This window comes from Globicephala melas, chromosome 7, assembly GCF_963455315.2.
Source record: "Globicephala melas chromosome 7, mGloMel1.2, whole genome shotgun sequence".
Lineage (NCBI taxonomy): Eukaryota > Metazoa > Chordata > Mammalia > Artiodactyla > Delphinidae > Globicephala > Globicephala melas.
The window spans coordinates 56,802,833-56,825,363 of record NC_083320.1 but is presented as its reverse complement, the minus strand read 5'-3'; the positions used below and the strand labels follow the sequence as shown (position 1 = coordinate 56,825,363).

The 22,531-nt window shown below is 34.5% G+C and overlaps 1 protein-coding gene across 2 annotated transcripts in view; it reads right to left on the bottom strand.

The window, feature by feature from the left end:
* LNPK (lunapark, ER junction formation factor) overlaps nucleotides 1–22,531 on the bottom strand; it is an 83,304-nt gene that overhangs the window by 50,340 nt on the left and 10,433 nt on the right. For both annotated transcript variants that reach the window (XM_030851384.2, XM_060302230.1), the window contains exons 5-6: nucleotides 10,886–10,944; nucleotides 3,992–4,032 (exon numbers count right to left, since the gene is read on the bottom strand). In XM_030851384.2, the coding sequence (XP_030707244.1) occupies nucleotides 3,992–4,032; nucleotides 10,886–10,944 (100 nt within the window). The remainder of the gene's footprint in view (nucleotides 1–3,991; nucleotides 4,033–10,885; nucleotides 10,945–22,531) is intronic.

The window sequence follows — 22,531 nt, the reverse complement described above, 5'->3', positions numbered from 1 at the left end:
GTAGAAAAATGTCTTGTGTTTTGTACTGACTTTGGTCAAATTATTAAAAGAATCTTCAATTCACAGCTTTAGGGTACATGTTGCATTATTTAAACTCATATTTTTAAAATGATGAAAATACTGTCTGCTTATCCTGATTTTGTTTTGCTGTTGAAATCAATATTGTTTTTACTAATTCAGATTTTAAATCATTTTCTGACTTTATATAGGAGTATTCTACAATAACAGTAACATCTCTCTCAGCATTTCTTCTGTTAAAGTATTTACAAAGATCTGTAGCCTACAGTGAATATTCAAACGCTGGAAAACACCAGCAGATATTACTGGGTAATATAAAAATGTAACATGAAACTTCTAGTGAGGTTAACAGCCCCACACAGAATCACATGCTAAAATTGCCAATTTAAGGACTTATTTTGCTTCCAAAATTTATTTCATGGAATATCACTCACAGGATTTTGTATACAGTATTCTATATATATAAACTTATTAACATTTATTTGTAAGAATAAGTCACCATTAATAAGAGACAGGGCCCATAAAACAGACTTATGGCCACAAAAGCAAGACTAATTAGATTGTGCCACTTCTCCTCTATGTGCTCCTGTCCTGTTGCCTAAAATGTCCACATTAACCTACAGCTCAGCATGCCAGCATTTCTTGCTCTTGCTTTCAACTGACACTAGTGGATTCTTTTGAACCAGTAACATTTGTAGTGATTGTTAAGTTTTAATTCTCAGAGAATTATAATAATTCTTTCCCAGGTTCCCAATTTCTCAACCGATTTTCCTCAGGACTTGGAAAAATATAAATTGCCTGAGAAATGCCAGAAAGGAATTACCACATAGAAACACCTGTACTATTCTGAAAAAAGCACAGCATTTTCATGAAGCCACTTAAAGAGGTCATTTTGACTCGAGTTTTGATGGATTTTGATTTTGAACTGTTTTGATGGGATGCTCATGGATACAAAGCGATTATCTATTGAATAGTGACATGTTTTAAACTAAAAGTTAAAAAAAAAAATGTGAGTGGCAAAACGTACTCAACCAGACTTGGGAGGTTTTTTAGGTAACTAAAGATTAATTCCTAGCTTTATTTTAGTAAGTAAATACTTACATTAAGTTCTCAGATTTAAAACATTGTTTTAAAACATTTAAAACGGTGTCACTCATTTTCCTTTCTAAGTAATTTTAATTAATTGATAATTCATGTTTATTGTTACAAATTACACTTTGACAAATTACAAATTACATTACAAATCTATCCAGATTAAAGAGAGGCATACCTGAGGAAACCACCTTTAATAACACCTCAAGTAGTAAATACAATTTACATTCATTTTTTTAGTGAAAGAGAAGGGTTAGGAGTTGGGTACTTTTAAACTAATGGCTATTCTTCCTGCCAGCATTTTTAAAGGTATAAATGTAGAGTTAAACATCAAGGAACAAAATCAGTTTTGATTACATTTTGCTTTTGCTCAAAAGTAATGTCCCTTCTTTTTCCTCTCATTACCAGTACAATCATTAGCTAGCATTGTACTCCTTACAAATTCACCCTTAACACCTATTGTTCTAAACAAAGTATAACTCAAACAAAGCAGCTCTGTTAAGGGCTTGAGCAATAAAGGCAAGGGACTAGTTAGCAACAGCAACAGTACTGAAACCAGAAGCAATCAAGTCAATGCAAATTGTGTTCCCTAATTAACAAAATGAGTTAAAGCATCCAACTTATTTTTCTTTAATTATCCATTGCAAGAGAAATGCCATACTGAAGTATTCTGTAATATTGATGTCTCATGAACCATTTAGATGTACAAAACTATTGAACCTTGAACTGAGTTTCCCAACTGTCAGACCTAGATGGAGCAGCGTTTATGTTGTGATTCCATCAAGGGCTATTAAAGAAGTAAATAGCTTGGTTTGTCCTGTCAAAGAATTTTCTAAGTCTGTTCTGTTACTCTACTGAGAGTTCTTCAACAATCATATGTTCTCTAAGATTCTGTTTTCTGTTCATGTGATGCCACTGACATTGAATTAGCTTCTCATCACTTAGAATTTTTTTATTTTCTTCTTTTTTTCTCTCTCTTTTTTTTTTTGTCTTCCTCCTTGTCTTTTCTACTTTAATCAATATTTCTCCATTTTGGTACAACAAGTAAGGCTTGGCTACCAGCTCTTCTTTTTTTTATCACATCAGCAAACCAAACCAATCACATCACAACTTCTATATTATTGAGAACCATCAGTATTTCCTCACTTTGAATTTCTGGCTGTTCCATAATGTGTAGAATGCCAGAAATATAATAAGATACAATGGAAACATTTCTACGTTTCAATTTAGGACCATCAAAAGTATCAATGCAATTTTTTTTTTTTTTTTTTTTCAGTACGCAGGCCTCTCACTGTTGTGGCCTCTCCCATTGCGGAGCACAGGCTCCGGACGCGCAGGCCCAGCGGCCATGGCTCACAGGCCTAGCTGCTCCACAGCATGTGGGATCTTCCTGGACCGGGGCACGAACCCGTGTCCCCTGCATGGGCAGGCAGACTCTCAACCACTGCGCCACCAGGGAAGCCCTCAATGCAATTTTGATAAATACCTCACAGAATACTGAAGAGGCATCAAATAAAAAAGATAAGGAATCCTTTCAGAATTAAGGTTTCTTTATTTTTCAGGTACTTAAATCCCTCAGGACCAGTGTCTTTTCTTACCAATTCACAGAACAATTTTTAACATTAATCTTAACCTTCATAATTTTTATTAGTTTCATCCATAATTGTTACTCATTATGTTAGACTAAAATACATTAAATTGATTTTGTATCTGATCAAATTTCATTAAGTTTCCATATAACATGATACTCCTATCAATTATCATTCTTATACTTCAAAAATAATTACATGAAAAAAGTATATGTAAATTCAAGCCAAACACCAAGTTCAACCCACTTATTAAAAACTATTACAGGGCTTCCCTGGTGGCGCAGTGGTTGAGAGTCCGTCTGCCGATGCTGGGGACACGGGTTCGTGCCCCGGTCCGGGAAGATCCCACATGCCATGGAGCGGCTGGGCCTGTGAGTCATGGCCGCTGAGCCTGCCTGTCCGGAGCCTGTGCTCCGCAATGGGAGAGGCCACAACAGTGAGAGGCCCACGTACCGCAAAAAAAAAAAAACAAAAAAACTATTACATATCAACCTCTAAATATCTAGAGTCCTTCCTCTCTCTTGATCCTCCTCTTTCCAACCCATCTGAAGGATGCATTTAACTGGCCCCACAACAGACACCCATGTGATCAGAACTGCTGATAGAAAATGAAAGAAACCAAAGAAAAAATACTCTCTTTCTCTCTCCCCAGTTTTCTTTGGCCTTTTTTTTTTTGCATGTTAAATTTGTTTTTTACAACCAATCTTCTTGATTCCCTCTCTCCTCGCTTTATTTTATTTATTTTTTTTAACATCTTTATTGGGGTATAATTGCTTTACAATGGTGTGTTAGTTTCTGCTTTATAACAAAGTGAATCAGTTACACATATACATATGTTCCCATATCTCTTCCCTCTTGCGTCTCCCTCCCTCCCACCCTCCCTATCCCACCCCTCCAGGCTGTCACAAAGCACCGAGCCTCCTTGCTTTATTATGTCAAGAAAATCTGAGAACTGACATATGATGTTTGGTCTTTTTTTGGCCCTAATAATAAATCTGGATACCCACTTTTTACCACTCTGCCTCATTTAGTCCTCCAAAATGATTCATTTACTTACTTCTCAGCTTCCAACTGACATAGACATTCAGACTCTCAAAAGTTCATCTAACTACTTTTTCCTGTCGATCATTATTAACTAGCAAAAATATTCATAACTTAGCTTCACCATTAAACTGTTATCTAAAAACATACTTGTTCCTTGGAGAGTCATTACTTACAACATATAAACATTAATTATTCAGTTCTGAATTTATTAGTTTTATATAAATTAACTTAAATAAAAGTTAACTTACTATTTTTTTCTTCTGGGATTTTAAATCATCCAATGCTTCATCTAGAAAACAAGATTTAAACCAAAACTAAATCAGATATTAAGATACTTAAGATACAAGAAAAAAAATCATGTCAAATGATATACATTAAGGAACTGCAAGAAAACAGTCTCATTTTAGAATTTCTCACAGATGTGTACAGACAGAAGTCATCTCAATTTTTACCCATATATATTTTATATGTTTGCTTATATTAGATATTACAAGCTCAGGAGTGGAAAAATGGACTTTACATAGAATAAAACACGTTTCCAAATTTTAAAAGATACATATTTTTTAAATGTTTTCAGAAATATTACTTTTTATTATTTCTCCTTCAACATCCCACCCACATTAATTTACAAAATTAAAACCAATTATTTTTATACATTGGTAATAAAAATGTTCTCTTTATTTATGAATAAAGAAGTACATATTTTATTAAGTTATTTGATCTTCAAGATATTGAGCACTAATAAAGAAACCTTTGAAAATCTATAGTATTATATACCTGAAGAGGGACTTGGAAAGGAAGAGGATACAATTACTTTTCAAAATTAAACTTTTCCAAGATTTGCCTGTTTAGTTAGGTTGCATTGGTGGAACATAAAGAATCGTTTCAAAGGATATAATTTATGAATGTCAATATCTGCTTTACAAATTTATTTTAGATTTCTAGTTTTTCTCTAGAAATACTGAACTAGTATAAATAAGAATACTATTCCAGATGGAAAGAAGACTTATAACTTGATTTAAACATTTTACCAAATAGAATTCAAATAATTGTTCTTAATGTTTAATTAAATTTACAAATAAAATTATCTTTTCATTGAAGTTCTGGAGTAGCAAACATCTGAATACCCAATTCAAATAATACTATTTACGTAAAAATCCAAAGAAATACAAACTTATGAAAAGATGATTTTACTATATATTTTTTTCAAAGTGTTCTAGCAGACTAATTACTGAAAGGGGAAAAAAACTGCTGACCTCTTTAAAGAGAATAGTCATCTTTAGTTAGATAAGACCAAGCCAAATATCTAACCTTTAATGCAGAGATCAGCAAACTTTTTCTATAAAGGGCCAGACAGTAAATATTTTAGGCTTTATGGGCCAAAAGGCAAAATTAGGTGAGCACTTTTAAAGGAGTAAACAAATTTCCACAAAACTTTCATTGACATAATTCAAATATAATAATAATTGAGTTCAATTTTTTGTAACATAGGTCTACCAATGAAAAGAATGGAATCTGGAGGGGTAGGTGGGGGATAACATTTCACTTAATTGAGATTCAAAATTAGTGTCCCCCATCCTCAAAATTGATCACAAATGTCAATCTGTTAGTTTATCTGTAATGAGATTTCACACATTTTATTTTTGAAAAATTTTTTTCACAGATAGCTGCTGCTAAATATTGAAATCAATCCACAATCACATGATTTTAATTGAGCATATTCATTGTGTGAAAGGCATTTATAAAATTCTTTAGATTCTTCTCTTGATATTTGCCTTTTATCATGTCATTGCAAATTAATCACTTCCAGTTAAATGGATTTTGAAATACGGAAATTTCCTTTGTACTTGCATGAGGTCTGAAAAACACTGCTGGAATCGCAGTTAGAGCTCAGATAATGTATCTGCTGCAAATCGGGGTGGGAATGGAGATCTTGTTTCTTAACTTCTCATAGCACTTTTTAAAAAATTACCTTTCGTCATCAAAAGCAAATTGTTATTTGCTTTTCTAAATCACTTTATAGCAGTATAGGTTTCACATATAAGGACTGTTTTGTCTCGTACTCTTAGGTTGAATTCATTAAGAACCATTATCAAGTCTGCAGCAAAATCTAATTTCCAAAGCCAGTTCATTCATAATGGTTGAAGGTGGTTCTTCTCATTCAGAAACATTTTAGTCTTGGCTCTGAGCTCAAAACATCACAATAAAAGTTTACTACTACTACTAATCCATCCAACTGCTTGTATTTCTGATAAAAGTTCACATAATTGATGATGATTAAGTCCATTGCTGTTGAATAACACAGTGGATAATCACAGAATTTAAACACCTTACAGTTTCATGAGCTTTGTAAATTAATCCACTAAGCCTCTTTCTGCTTCACACATATTTTTACCACCAATAGTTGTAAATACATCTCAGTAGATTCCACTTCAGGTTGTACTAAATTAGTGTTTTTTCAACTTCTTTAAAAATATTCTCTCCCAGAGTGTTCTACACAGACTGTTCACAGAGGCTAATTCTTCAGTCATTTCAAGTTCAGTACTGACTTCTGAAATAAATTACAATTGAGCTGTATCAGTAACATCTGTCAACTCATCAAGAGTCAATGACAGGGAATTCCCTGGCACTCCAGTGGTTAGGACTCGGCACTTTCACTGTGGCGGCCCGTGTTCAAGCCCTGGTTAGGGAACTAAGATCCTGCAAGCCTCGCAGCATGGCCAAAAAACAAAAAAAAAAGAGCCAATGACAATCACTTGAAATAATTTTTTTAAAATGATCTTGTTTTTAAGTTAATTATGTTGCTTCCAGTGTTCTTAATTCTTCAAGCAATTGTTCTTGCTAAAAAGCCTACTAGCCAAGCAAGTATTTTCTCTAAACACATTTTTTCAGCTGCTGCAATTACACAATTTAATTAACTCACCATTGGTAAATAGCTTTCTTTGCTTCACAAATAAGCCACTCAGAAACTTACTTTGAAGTTCCATTTTCACTTTTTATTTTTATGAAGAAATTCTGCTATGATGAGATATTCCATTTAAAATTTTCTAGGGGCTTCCCTGGTGGCGCAGTGGTTGGGAGTCCGCCTGACGATGCAGGGGACACGGGTTCGTGCCCCGGTCCAGGAGGATCCCACATGCCGCGGAGCGGCTGGGCCCGTGAGCCATGGCCACTGAGCCTGCGTGTCCGGAGCCTGTGCTCCACAGCAGGAGAGGCCACAACAGTGAGAGGCCCGCACACCGCAAAAAAAAAAAAAAAAGGTTCTAATTTTTCTAACATTGCTTTTCTGTGCATTGGGAGTATCATGATGAGTACTTAGCATGATAGTCTATGTATATTTGTATTCTTTTAGTACATTTATAATGGCATTGCATAATAAGCACAATGCTTTGTGTTTTGATAATAAAATAGTCCACAATCCATTGCGCCTTAAAAGTGCAACATTCAGGGCTTCCCTGGTGGCACAGTGGTTGAGAGTCCGCCTGCCGATGCAGGGGACACGGCTTCGTGCCCCGGTCCGGGAAGATCCCACATTGCCGCGGAGCGGCTGGGCCCGTGAGCCATGGCCGCTGAGCCTGCGCATCCGGAGCCTGTGCTCCGCAACGGGAGAGGACCGCGTACCGTTAAAAAAAAAAAAAAAAAGTGCAACATTCAAAGTCCAATTTTCTCTTCTTGTTTTTACATAATGAGTGTACACTGGTAATAATAAATAAAATAGTCACAATACAGCAATATACATGGCACGTGAAATGCTGTCAAGTTATAACAGTGTCGCTGTGATTTGTTGTGCATCCTACAATAGGCTGAAATGTTGAGAGCACCATACAGTCTGTCACAACTACTCAATTCTGCCATTATTGAATGAAAGCAGCTACAGATAACATATAAATGAACGGACGTGGCTGTGTTCCAATAAAACAGAAATGTGAACTTCATTCAAATTTAACATGTCACGAAATATTACTCTTTGAATTTTTTCAATAATTTAAAAATGTAAAATCCATTGTTAATTAGCTCATGAGATGTACAAGGTGGTGGGCAGGACTTAGCTCACAGGCTGTAGTTTGCCAATCCTTACTTGAATCTATACTAGGTCCAACTTGTAAAACAAAGGAAATACAACTAACAGAGAACAAAAAGCAAGACATGATCAGTAGCTTCAGACTTAAAAAAAAAAATATATATATATATACACACACACACACACATAAATATATATACATATGGTACCTAACCTTATGCTAAAAAGAAGTGTAAAACTGCAAGACAATCTCTTATGAAGTCTATTTTATCTACATGCAATACCTATGCAAATGAATTCGTACAATTTTTTTAAATGAAAGGATCTGTAAAATAAAAATTTAAAGCAAAAAAACTCCTTTATATAATAAGCATGTCCTAATGTGCCTACTTGCAAGTCAAAATATTCATACATTTTCCTTAGAGAAGTGTTTCCAAGGGCTCTTTTAAAATAAATTTTCTTATATTTTTCACTATTTTGTTCGTTCCATGAGGTCCAAGATCATATTTGTTTTAAACTTCTTCCTGTCTTCCCGGCATCTACTATATTACTAAATATCACCGGAAACAATGCCATAAGCTTAATTTCTCTAATCTGATTAAAAGTATCAATATTTTTTAAAACCACAGCAAACATCATACTTAATGGTAAAAATTAAAAGCTTTTGCACCAAAATCAGGTGCTAGACAAAGATACCTGCTATTCCCACTTCAACTCAATATTATACTGGGTCCTAACCCATTAAACAAGGCAAGTAAAATTTTAAAGGCAAGAAAAATAAAAAATAACAGGAATTGGAAAAGAAAAATCAGTACCATCAGCCCACATGTATGTAACACTTTACAATTTTTATATGCTTTCACACATAATATTATCAGTTAAAACTCGTAACAGTCTTGCCAAAACAAATATTTGTTTCTAGTTTATAAACTAGCAAACTGAGGTTCAGAGGACTTAACCTTATTTGTAGGACAAAAAGATGGCTAGTGTGGCTGGAGCAAAGGTGAAAAAAGGAGAGTGGAAAGAGATGAAGTTAGAGAAATAGACATAAGCCAGAAAGTTGGGGTTAAGGTCAGATTTTACTCTGGTTGCAATGGGAAGCCACTAGAAGAATTTAAGTAGGAGAGATACAAGATCTGATTTATACCTTAAAAATAGACTAGTTAGGAAACCACTGCAATAGTGCCAGCAACAGATGATGATGAGTTCGATGACCTGAATTAGAATTGTAGTAGTAGTAAAGAAAGTTATAAGTGGTCATATTCAAGATAATTTTGGAGGTAAAAATGAGAGAACTTTGAAGGGGAGGGAGAAATGCATTGTAAATTAAAGGGAATACGGAGTCAGGATGGGATTTTTCCCCCAGATGATTGTATTGAGAGGATTATATGCCAAATAGGGACAAGCCAATACAAATAGATAATGCAAAAGAGATGCAGGTAGGGATAACTATAAGAGCAAAGTTCATGAGATGGTCAGAGTATCTAGAATCCAGAGCATAAATGAAAGGCTTTGCCAGAGATGGGATCAAGGTCGGTCTTCCAAATTACCATGATGGATGACAGCATACTGAGTAACAGATGGGGCAAACTCTATGTTTTTGGTGGTGGAGATAGCGCTCACCTGTTTACATCTATTTTCTTCATGAAGTGAGACTATCAGGTCAGAGTGGCCTGGTAGATTTTGTGAAGTTTTGTTTATTTGTGGCTTCTGAATTTTTATTTGGTTGGTTGGCTTTATTTTGGTTTGGTTTGGTTTTGGTTTGGGGGTTTTGGTATGGTGGTGGGTATTAGTGATTTGAGGAGAAATACAGTGTCAAATAATACTCTCAAAGAGAAAAAAGTAAATTTACTAGGGATCTATAATAGGGTTGTGTAGCAGTGTTGAGTGTACATTTGGTATTTGCAATCATAGATTTAAAGTGAGTCTAGTCAGCATGTTGTATGATTTTCCTCTAACAAATTTAGTTTTCCTGTTGCAGATATAGACTAAGCACATAAATGTTTTTAACCAGGATATGGTTTCTCCAGTCACAGATTAAGCATATAACTGTATTTAAACAAGGTATGGTTTGCCAGACAAGCAGAATGGGAAAGAGAGGCAAAGGAGTCAAGGGTGTCTAAAAGGGATGGTCATCGGTCTAGATCACAGAATCTTAACTAGGTCAAAGATAAGTTATACATGAGGAGGGCAGTTTGAAAGTCATGTATCTGTGTAAACCTTATTTGGATCCTGAGTCAAACAAACAAAATATTTTTTAAAGCAAATGACATTTGTAAGATAACTGGAAATTTATTATTTTTATATTTAATATTTTATAATTTTAAGAATTCTTTTTTAAGTATAATAATGTACATTGTTTACACATTTTTTAAGTACATTATGGATAGATATATCTGGGATATACTTCAAAATAACAGAGATGGAGAAGTGGGTAGGGGTAAAAATGAAATAAGATTGACCAGGAGTTGATGATTGTTTAGGTTGTGTGATAGGTAATATGAGTGTTCATTATACTATTCAGTCTACTTTTGTATATGCTTGAAATAGTCTATAATGAAAAGTTAAAACAAGAAAAAAAAATCACATGTAAAGTTCATTTAAAATGAAATTTGCATATCTTGGGTTAATTATAACTCATAGTTTTAAGACCTGAATGTCTTTAAAATCTGCACATACACAGAATACAGGAAAATTGTCATAATTTACATACATATTGTATTTACATACAATAAAAACAAAAGCCTAGGGGCTGTGAGCCTGAAGAGAATGATGCAATTAATAGAATAAATCAAAAGATGTTTAACTATATTTTACTCCATAATAACATGTTTTCTATAAAGATAATTTAATAAATATAATTTCTCTTCATTTAAAGAAATGAATTGTTTTATGTATTGTGTAAAAAAAAAATTCTAAATGGACAAGACAGAAATAACACAACTGAAAAACAGAACCAGTTTGATCATTCATAACCTTTCTTATACTTTAAACAGCTCTTCAATATTTACCACGTTGTCATTTCAATATACCATTTCACAACCTGTTATTCAATTACAAACTAATGCACCATAAGATGGGTTTTTTAATGTATTTATAAAAACTTCAAAATTAAACTTACTATTTCTTTCTGTTCTCTTGGAAAAGAAGAAAATAAGCACCGTTCTTATGCTCCAGATGCTATAGAACAAGCAAAATTCAAAAACAAAAACCATCATTAGGATACATGAATTAGAAGCCACATAAAATGAAAACAAACACACATTTCCAATTAGAGTTAGGGACATTGTATCCCTTTGTATTTTGAAAAGCAAAAAGCACTCCTTTCTTTCAAAATCCACCAGAAGTTTACCTGTGCTTTCAAAGGAGGAGTTCTCAATCTAAAATCCATGGACCTCCTGAGGGTCCCTCCAAATTGTGAAATTGCCTTTGTGTGCATAAATGCATTTCTCTGGAGACACCATTACCCTCATCATTCTCAAAGGAGTCTATGAATCCTCCAAAAGATTAAGAACAAATTAAAAAATTCCTTCTTACTAGGTAAGCATCAACTCTAAAACTTCATTCCCATACGTTAGGGAAAAACATGTTTTACAAATCCAAACCATTATACAAATGTAAGTTGCTACTCCTTCCCTGTTATTTATTTTTTTTTTTTGCGGTACGTGGGCCTCTCACTGTTGTGGCCTCTCCCGTTGCGGAGCACAGGCTCCGGACACGCAGGCTCAGCCGCCATGGCTCACAGGCCCAGCCGCTCCGCAGCATGTGGGTTCTTCCCGGACCGGGGCACGAACCTGTGTCCCCTGCATCGGCAGGCGGACTCTCAACCACTGCGCCACCAGGGAAGCCCTTTCCCTGTTATTTAATATTAGAGGGATCTTCTCTACTAAATAGGATAAGCTATCTGGAGAAAAAATAAAATCTTACCATCAAGTAAATAACTGATAAGTAACTTTAGCTAAACATCGCCTTTCAAAGATTTTATGGAGGTAATTCTTTAGGCCTTGCATTAGTAAGTCGTCAAATGATACTAAAAGAATTAAAAGAAAATCAAAGAATGATCCTAATCACAAACTTGTCCAGGTCATCTCTTAAATTCAATGTAAATAAAACAAAAATCCCTTCTCCATAGAGCATGGCCGAATAAGTATACAAACATTATCCATCATTTTATAAAAGAAATACATTGTATCTAAATGCAAATTCAGATAATAGGTATGAAAATTAGTTCTTCACTCTGAAATATATCATTGCCATTCTTAGGAATTAGCCTGCAAGGTCATCACCAGTGAACCCTGTCTCCTGGTATTCATAACTTTATGTAGTTCTCTCTCACCAGTGTTGGTCTGTGTGACCAATAGCATGTCACTTCAAGATTAGGTTATAAAAATATGCAGTTTCCATCTCAGGCCTCTTCTGCTTGCTTTCTTTCTCTCTCTTGGATTACTCGCTCTGAGAGAAGCTGCTATGACATGAGGACATTCAGGGAACTCCATAGAAAAGCCCATTTGGTGAGGAACCGAGGTCTCTGGCAAACAGCCAGTGAGGAACTGATGCCTGCCAACAACTGCATGTGTGAGTTTAGAAGTAAATTCTCCAGCCTTAGGTAAGCCTTGAGATGACTACAGGCGCAGCCAATAGCTTAACTGCAATTTACATATGAAAAAAGACCCTGGGCCAGAAACATCAGCTAAGCTGCTCCCATATTCTGTCCCTGAAGAACTGTGAGAGAGAATAAACATTTGTTGTTTTCAGCTACTAAGCTCTGGGGCAACTTGTTATATAGTAATAGATAACTTGTACATGTTTTGGGGGTTGTTTGTTTGTTTATTTATTTATTTTTGGCTGCACACGGGCTTTCTCTAGTTGCGGTGAGTGGGGGTTACTCTTTGTTGTGGTGCGCGGGCTTCTCATTGCAGTGGCTCCTCTTGCTGTGGAGCACAGGCTCTAGGCACACGGGCTTCAGTAGTTGTGGTGCATGGACTCAGTAGTTGTGGCTCATGGGTTCTAGAGTGCAGGCTCAGTAGTTGTGGCGCATAGGCTTAGTTGCTCCTTGGCATGTGGGATCTTCCTGGACCAGGGCTCCAACCCATGTCCCCGGCATTGGCAGGCGGGTTCTTAACCATTGCACGACCAGTGAAGCCCCTACATGTTTTTACATGGTGATGATTTATTTTTATCATATGAAAATACCAAAATAACCAGTACCAGATTCCTACATGGTACTTGGACAACTATCTAAGCACTAAAAAAAAGACACTGGGTATTGTCCTTATCAAGGGAAGGGAGATGAGAAAAGAGGTTAAACATACAGCTCACAACCCTAAATGCTCCTTCAACAGTACAAAAGTCCCATAATATTTCCCCATTGCAAGCCCCCTGAAACAGTGGCAAGCTGAGAGAGATGATTTAGGAAAAAAAGTATAGGGAAAGAAAACTGAGAACACAAGAGAAGGAGTTGCAGAGATAATGACTAAAATTCTGAAGAAAATCAGTAAATTTTCTTAAATGGTATATTTTTTTAAAGCATATATAATTTTCAAAGTGTAAAAAGTACGAGAATGGAAATATACTCCCTTACTTCACAATAAAACTCACTAACTTCCCTTTGTGGATAACAAATTCTTCTTTTGGTTTTTATCAGAACTACTGGTAGAGAAAATGAGCTATCAAATAATACACATTTCTAAGTGTCAAGCCTTGAAAAGGTAGAATATAATAGAGTTAGTTATTCCTTAAGGCTAAATTAAATGAAATTCTTTTACATAATTCTTCAAAATAAAATTTAGGAAAAGAATTAAAGTACTTCAGGAATATGTGTTCTACTTATCCCAACAAAGATGTTGCTCTCCCAATAATTAAATATAATTTATGAAAATACAGCAACATGTTTTGTGAAGATATTAAAGATATTACTATTGACTCCTACTTTGAGAATACTGGCATAATCTCCATTTCCCCCTTCTCTTCGTAGAAATCATCCAAACAGCAAGGAGACAAAAACAAAAACACAAATCCCTTTTCTGATAAAATTAAGATAAGCTAAAACTCAACCCTCAAAATATGTGGAAGTGTTCTCCAAAACAATGGAGATCATGCAGGGGCTCAAAAGAGTAAAAGCAGAGAAGGAAAACTGCTTATCTCACTAAAAGGTAGGAAGATAAACTGCTCAAAGTGTAAAGCCTAAAACTCATGTTTATTATAGTGAGAATAAGATACACATGCTACAGGCAGAAACTCCTAAGTTTGGTTCCAACAATGAAACAGAAAAGGCAGGGCTTAAAGAGAAATCACTCAGAAATGCCCTATTTACAAAGAATATTCTGTTTCTATGGCAGCAGGGGAGAAAAGTTTTGTCCTATGAAAAATTTTATACACAGTTGCCTAACCCTGTTGGCTGGAGAAGGATAAAAGCTGAACAAACTAACGTACTAAATCCTGGATCGTAAGGAAAATTCTAGATAGCCTAAATGTAGGAAGACTTGCCTCTATACTCTCACATAAACCTCTTACAAATAACTGGGACAAAGCAAAGTAAACATACCACATAGGTAGAGATTTTCTATTTAAGGTATAAAAACCAAAAGCAAAATAGAAAATTAGTTTCAAAACTTAGACCAACATCTTTCACCTCAATGAATGTAAATGAGCTAAACTCACTAGAGCAAAAGAAAAAGACTTTCAGACTGGATCATAAAATAAAAACCAACCCTATAATGTAAACTGACACCTAAAACTGTTTTTGAAGGTTGAAAATAAAACAATGGGCAAAAAATATAGTAGGCAAATACACACAAAATAAAGGTTGTGATCTTAATATGCCACAAGACTGAATTCAAGACTACACCCGCACCAAAAAAAGCTTTAAACTAGAAAAAGAAGGTCATTTTATAGTATTAGAAAGGATGCAGTTTCTTTCCAACAAATAGAGCTGGAGCAACTGCACATCCACAGGCAGAAGAAAGAAAGAAAGAGAGAGAGGGAGGGAGGGAGGGAGAGAGAGAGAGAGGGAGAGAGGGAGGGGGGAGGGAGGAAGAAAGGAAGGAAGAAAGGAAGGAAGGAAGGAAGGAAGGATGGATCTCAATGTGAACCTCACATCTTACATAAAAAATTGGCTCAAAATGGCTTATGAACTTAAATGTAAAATGTTAGAAGGAAAAAAGCATAGCAAAAAGACAAAGAAGAAAGTCTTCAGGACCTATAGATACAGAGAGGTTCTTAACAACAAAAGCACAATCCATAAAAGGAAAAATTTAAATAATAAATTTGGCTCTGTGAAAAACCCTTTATAAGGATGAAAACCCAAATTACAGACTGAAAAAAAATATCTGCAAACCATATATCCAGCAAAGAACTTGTATCTACAATATATAAAGAACTCTCAAAACTCAACAGTAAAAAGACTAATTATCCAATTAGAAAATCAGACAGCAGACCTGAACAGACATTTCAATGAAGAAAAGATACAGATGGAAAATAAGCACATGAAAAGATGTTCAGCATCACAGCCATCAGGAAAATGTAAATTAAAACCACAATGAGCTATCAATACACACCTATCAGAATGATCAAATCACAAAATATTGATAATACCAAATGTTGCCAAGGATGCAGAGAAACAAGATCACTCAAACATCACTAGTGGAAATATAAAATGGTACCTCTACTCTGAAAAAAGGTTTAGCAGTTTCTTATAAAAGTAAACATGTACTTACAAGCGCCTCAGAAATTACACTCTTGGGCATATACCCCAGAGAAGTAAAAACTTACATTCAGACAAAAACCTGTACACAAATATTCATGGCAGTCTCATTTGTTAGAGTCAGAAACTGGAAACCATCCTAATGTCCTTTAACAGGTGTATGGCTAAACAAACTGTGCTACATTAATGCCATGAAATACTACTCAGCAATAAAAAGTAATTACTGTTACACTTAACATCTTGGATGTATCTCAAGAATATGCTGAGTTTAAAAAGCCAACTTCAAAAGGTTACATACTATGTGATCCCATTTTATAACATTCTTGAAATAAAATTATAGAGATGGAAAACAGATGGGGTGGAAGGGGTTAGGAATGGGGCATGTGGAAGAGGGTTGGTATGACTGCAAAGGGGTAGCAAAAAGGAACTCTGTGAACAATTCTGGATCTAAATTGTGGGGTACTTACATGAAGCTACACATATGATAAAACTGCATAGAAATATAAAACACATACACACAAATGAGTATATGTAAAACTAGTGAAATCTGAATATGCTCTATGAATTGAACCAGTGTCTACTTCCTGTTGTGATATTTAACTGTAGTCATGCAAGATGTTACCACTGGGGAAGGCTAGGTGAAGGGTACACAGGACCTGCTTGTACATCTGTTTTTTCCAATTTCCTGTGAATCTATAATTATTTCAAGATAAAAAGTATTTTTTAAAGGATGTGCCTACAATGAAGATATTACAAGAATATTTACTCATCTAATAGAAAAGCGTAACATTCATAAAGCAAAACTAAAGGAAATACAGGGAGAAGTAGAAATACACTATTATTAGGATACAGAAGACCTATATAACACAGTAAGGTAGTTTACAATGATAATATTAAACTCTGAAAAAAAAAAAAATATATATATATATATATCTTCAAGTGTTCATGAAACACAGCAACTGATCAAATAGCATGCCACCAAAACAGGTCTCAATAAAACCAAAGAAGTAGAAATATTATTAAACAACATTCTCTGAAAGCAATATAATAAAACTAGAAATAGTAACTAAGCCAAAAAAACAAACATACAAACACACATTGCCACCTGGAAATAACTCTTAGATTATAAAAACTTAAAAAAAAACTTTTAAAAAATGTAATGAAGTTTTAAAAATAACCAAAGTAAATACATATCACTACCTATCAAGACTTGTGGGATAAAACTAAAGCAGTCAGAAAAATACCATGGCCTCAAATACATGTGTGGTGTATTGTGTTACGAAATAAGAATGAAAATAAATACATTAAAGCATCCATTTTGAGTTACAAGAATAAAGTAAGCCTATGGAAAAAAAAAAGAAGTAATAAAAAGAAGTAATTTTTTAAGCTGGTTCTTTGGAAGAAACAGCTAATAAAAACAATCAGAAAAGAATTACAAATATACAAAATAAGAAATAATAAGGAAGCAATAATCATAGCTACAAAGAAAATTTTAAAAATCAATGAGACAATGATTACTGCTATTACAACACTATGCAAATACACTTTAAAACTGTAGAATGGTTAACAAAACTAACCTTGGAAGAGAGAGAAAGCCTAAAAAATGAACTGCTATTGAATTTTAGAAGTTGTTAAGAGCTACCCTCTATAAAAAACACCAAGCCCAAAAGATTTCAAATGGAATACTACTAAACCTGTAAAGGACAGATAATGCTAGTACTATTTAAACTGTTCCAGAGCATTAAAAAAGAAAGGAAAGCTTCCTGATGTTCTTATAAAATGACTACAACTAAGAAAGGAGAAATTTTCCTAGAATTCAAGATTTCAACATTTGATTTCAATATTTAATATAATCTATCATTATCAAGAGATGTAAGATGAAAAATCACATGGCTATCTCCATAGATGATGAAACAGCATTTAACAAAATTCAACAATCTTTCTTGATTTAAAAAAAAAAAACTAAATAAAATATAAATAGCTAGAAGATTCCTCAACATAAAATATATCTGTCTCAAAAAAAAAAAAATATATATATATATATATATCTGTCTCAATCCAAAAGTCAGGATAATGCCCAATGGGGAAACATTAGAAGCATTCCCAAGGAACAAGTTAAGGATGTTGACTATTTTCTCTGTAACTTAACATTGTCCTGAAAGTATTAGCCAATACAATTACCAAAGAGGGAAAAAAAATCTGAAAGGAGTCAAAAAATCTGAAAGGAGGTGGTAAAATTATTGCTATTTACAAATAATATGATTGCATACTTAGAAACTCTCAAAGAATCAACTAAAAAACTTACTAGAAACAATAAAACAATTATTATAGTTGAATACAAAATTAGTATAGAAAATCGATAAGTTCATATATACTATCAGTTCTAAGACATACTAAATACCCTAACTCACATTCATGTAATCATTCCTGTTGTTCTTTTCTGAATGAAACTGATGCCATGTGAAATGTAAGTACAGCATGAATTTCTGTTAAATATTATCCAGTGACTTGCACTATAAAATTATAAAGGTGTTCTAACAGGAGTAACTGGAGCCTCAATAAAACAGAATCATACTTTAGATTCAGTAAACATTTTAAATCCTTAATACTAAGTGTTTTTACTGTACTAAAGTTAAAAATGCTAAAAGTTAAAATGTAGCAGAAGACCTAAAACTCAATCAATATAATAAAACCTTCCTCACTTTTACTAAAGGATTAACATTCCATAAACCTCTGATGATTTTTCACCAACCTTCATATAAAAAGGAATTTTTACTTATTTCGTCCTTTCTGCCAAATTTAAGTGCTTTCTTTCCAACAACTATACAAGTCCAATCCAATTTATTGAAATGTTTTTAAGATGAGACTTAACAATATATAAAGCTAAAAATGAAAAGATTACAGGTCTCAATATTTATAACTATGTTGACAATTTTGTCAGTTTATTTAACCATCAAAGGCTTTAGGGAGAATTACCTTCACATTTAGACAAGTAACAATGATTTATTTTGGTATAAGGAACAAGCTTTATGTATTTATTTTTATTATTTGGGTGGAGGAGAGATATAACTCAATACCGTTTTCCCCCAATGATTTGAAATGCTATCTTTATCATACATAAAAACCATATATAATAAAAATTCCTTTTGGGATTTATTTCTGGATTCTTGTATCTCTTCCTTTGGTCTGTGTCTCTATTTAGACACTATCAAACTTTTAATTAATGAAGTTTTACAATGCATTTGATGCCTGGTAGACCTCTGCTTCTCATTCCGCTCCTTTTTTAGACTTTTCAAGACTATTCTTATGTGCTTATTTTTCCATTAAAAATTATGGAATAAGTGTGCCAAGATTTTTAAAGTATTGTTAGTATTTTTATTGTGATCACACATTTTTAGATTAATTTAGGGAGAACTCATCTCAGAATAGGATTTGTCTTCCCATCCAAGAATAGGATTTGTCTCTTAATTATGTCTCAGTACATAATTTTTTAAGTACAGAATTATATCAAGTGAATATCTATATTTTAATATGAATATTATAAAAGGGATGCTTGCAAAATGATTTTCTTACCTACAAAAACTAAGAGTAGATATTCCCCTTGAGTAAATATCAAGAGATGTTCAGATATCTTCTCCTTTAAGAGCCAACTATAGTTGATGGGAGATACTTTGTATTTATTAGAGTGCCATGAAACAAACTTTTAACTTTCCTGAAAAGGCTACAAATTATGTCTGTTAGCTGCCTAGCTGGATTGAGGAAATATATACCACAAACTGGTTGGGAGGAGGGGAAGTGGGAAGGAGGCATTCCCTGACAGTCCAGTGGTTAAGACTCTGCCTTCCAATGAAGGGGGCCCAGGTTCAATCCCTGGTTGGGAACTAAGATCCCACATGCTGCGTAGTGCAGAAAAAAAAAAAAAAAAATTGTATAAAGTCAAAGCTCTAACCTCAAACGGCTTTCAATTCAAGTAGAAAAGCAAGAAAACAAAAAACAGGAGGAAGGAAACAGGAGACAAAACCACCTTCCTCAGTTCCTTTGCTTAAATTTTTTCCCCTCAAATCTCATTTTAAGAGGAAAACACATATACACCCGGAAAGAAAATATGGCCAAACCCTCTGGGAAGGTTAACATTTTATGCTAATTGGTCTCTGAAATGACCTTATAGAGAATGGAATTTCTAGAAAGTTATTATTTGTAAGAATAAGGTATCCAGGAATAAAAGTTTGTAAGATTGCTTGCAGAGTCAGTTAAGGGTAGAGACAAAGTCTATGGTTGTTCCTTCTTAGAAAATGAGCCAACTCCCAAGATAATGCCTATCTGCCAGCATAATGCAGAAATACAAAAATTTAATGTAAACCAAACCTTCCCTCACTATGGAGCACAATCTTAATAATTCCTATGAAATCAGTTCACCATAATTTCAGTTTCAGTAACAGCTGAAAAGATCAGAGAGATATAAATATATTATCAAATCTGAAAAGCAGAAAACCAATAGACTGGAATCTCACCAAGTTCCTCCCTATTACATCCTAAAAAGAAGACAAAATAAAATCTCAAATCTTCTCAGGTATTGATATTCTACCAAAAAAGATAATTTGGGAATAGTTATGATTAGGCAATATATGCTCAGTCCTGAATCCATGACCTCTCTGCCAGTAAAAGCATTTGGGAAACTGGGAATGCAGAGACAACAGTCGCTTTTTGTCATTGTCAGGTAGATTTCTAAACTTTATAATTAATGTAGACAGTGATGAGTAAAGCAATACCTTTTCTTGCTCCTTCTGCCTCCATTTCTTTAAGCAAACCCTGGTCTAGACATCAAAACTTTGTTTCCAAAGAAAAAAAGTCCAGCGGTAAGCTTGAGCGAGAGCTCACATTACACACAAAAGGCAATGTCCTGTGGTAAGTCTTCTTTCTGTTCACCACAACATCCACTCTCATGTTGTTGTATTCTATTTCATGCTTTTTTGATTGTCATCAATCAGAAGGACAATTCTATTCTTTGTTGGATAACTGGTCTATGCTTCCAAAAGTGAACAACAGCTCACTGAAATAGAAACTGCAGCAGTTGAGAACCAGGTCACAGATGTGAATGAGACAAAGTGAGAAATGGCTCTGAAGCTTAACAAGCCAAGAAATACTAGATGCAGATGATGCAGAACAGGCAGAAGGACACAGTAAGGATAACAAAGCTTCACACTCAAAAGAGTGGAAAGATCAAACTGAAGAAATAAAAAACATTTTTAAAGAAACTAAGTTTTTTTACTTTTTTTTTTTTTTTGCGGTACACGGGCCTCTCACTGCTGTGGCCTCTCCCGTTGCGGAGCACAGGCTCCGGACGCGCAGGCTCAGCGGCCATGGCTCACGGGCCCAGCCGCTCCGCGGCATGTGGGATCTTCCCGGACCAGGGCACGAACCCGTGTACCCTGCGTCGGCAGGCGAACTCTCAACCACTGCGCCACCAGGGAAGCCCCAGTTTTTTATACTTTTAAAAACAATTAGTATATGATTTATGTGCAAAAAAACAAACGAAAAAAATCTTCTGAGTCACAATAGCCAATCACAATCTGTGCTTAGGCATTAGAATTAGCACAGAGAGTTCCCTGTCAGGTATTCTTTTACAACTAGATTAAAATCTTCTATAATCAGAAAATCAATTTTTATATGGAAATGGATGTCAAATGGAGTTTTTTTAAGTATTTAAAGACATTTAAATCAACTAAACATCTCACACTTATTCCCTTTCTAAATTTTTCTCCCTTCTTTTCATAAAAAAAAAATAGAAGGTTAACAAGGGAAAGGGGCTCTGCATTATGAAATCTGAGACTACACCTGGGATAAGAAGCATTCCAAAAGATTTCAAAAGAGAAGAAACATTTTTTAAATGGCAGAGACAATTATTTTGTAATATGCATGTACTTGATTTTTGGCTCTTTACCTACATACAAAGTTAAAATTGTATCAGCACCAGGAGTTCCTAAAGACTAAACCAAAAATGTTTACTATAGTAGTCCCAATGAAAAAGATCCTACCCCACCCACCAATGTCAAACCAAAAAACCTAAGCATCACCCTGATTCCTCCTTTTCCCTTACCTTCCATTTCCTCCCATCAAGTTGTCTCAGTTTTACTTCCAAAATATTTCCAAATCATCTGTTCATCTCTTCTGCCACTGGGCAGTCCAATCTGTCTTCATTTTTTATTAAACTTCTACAACAGCCTCCTAGCTGATCTCCCGGTTTCTATTCTTGTCCTCCTCTTACTCCATCTCCATAAAACATCACACATGATCTTCTTAGATCTCATCATGCCATTCTTCTACTAAAACCTTTACACTCTTTCCATTTCACCCAAAATAAAATTCAGACTCCTCTCTGTGACCCTCCATGACGTAGATTGTGCAAGCTCACCTTGCATCACTCTTCCTCTCCATCACACACTCCAGATATACCTATGTTTTTGACCCTCGCATAAGTCACTCTCTCTCCTACTTCACAGACTTTGCATTTTCCGTTCTTTCTTCTTGGAATTTTTTTTTTTTAATTTGAAGAACACACTGATGGAAAAAATTCTAACAATACCAAAAAAAAGCATGTGGAAAGAAACGACTACTTAAAATTCCAACACCTGAGAAAATTACCATTATTATTTTGAGGATAATCCTTTCCTATATCTCTCTATGGATATATGTGCTATTACACACTGTATATATAAATACTCTTCCATATATTCCAACTCTTTCCATACTGGTTCTTTCTCATACTTTAGTTCTCAATTCAAATACGTCCTCAAAAGAGGCCTTCCAGGACCATCCTAAAGCATCCTATTCTTCTCTATCACATCACCTGTTTATTTTCTTCATTGCACTTATCTCTCTCTAAATTAACTATGTTTGTTTACTTGTCTCGTTTTTTGTCTGTCCAATCCCAACTGAATGTAAGCTCCCTACTTTCTCAATCACAACAGGCTAGCCCAAAACCTAACACATTGCAGGTGCCAAATATTTACTGAATGAACAGATGATGGCTTTGACTAATATTTATAAGCTGCCAAATCCTAAATT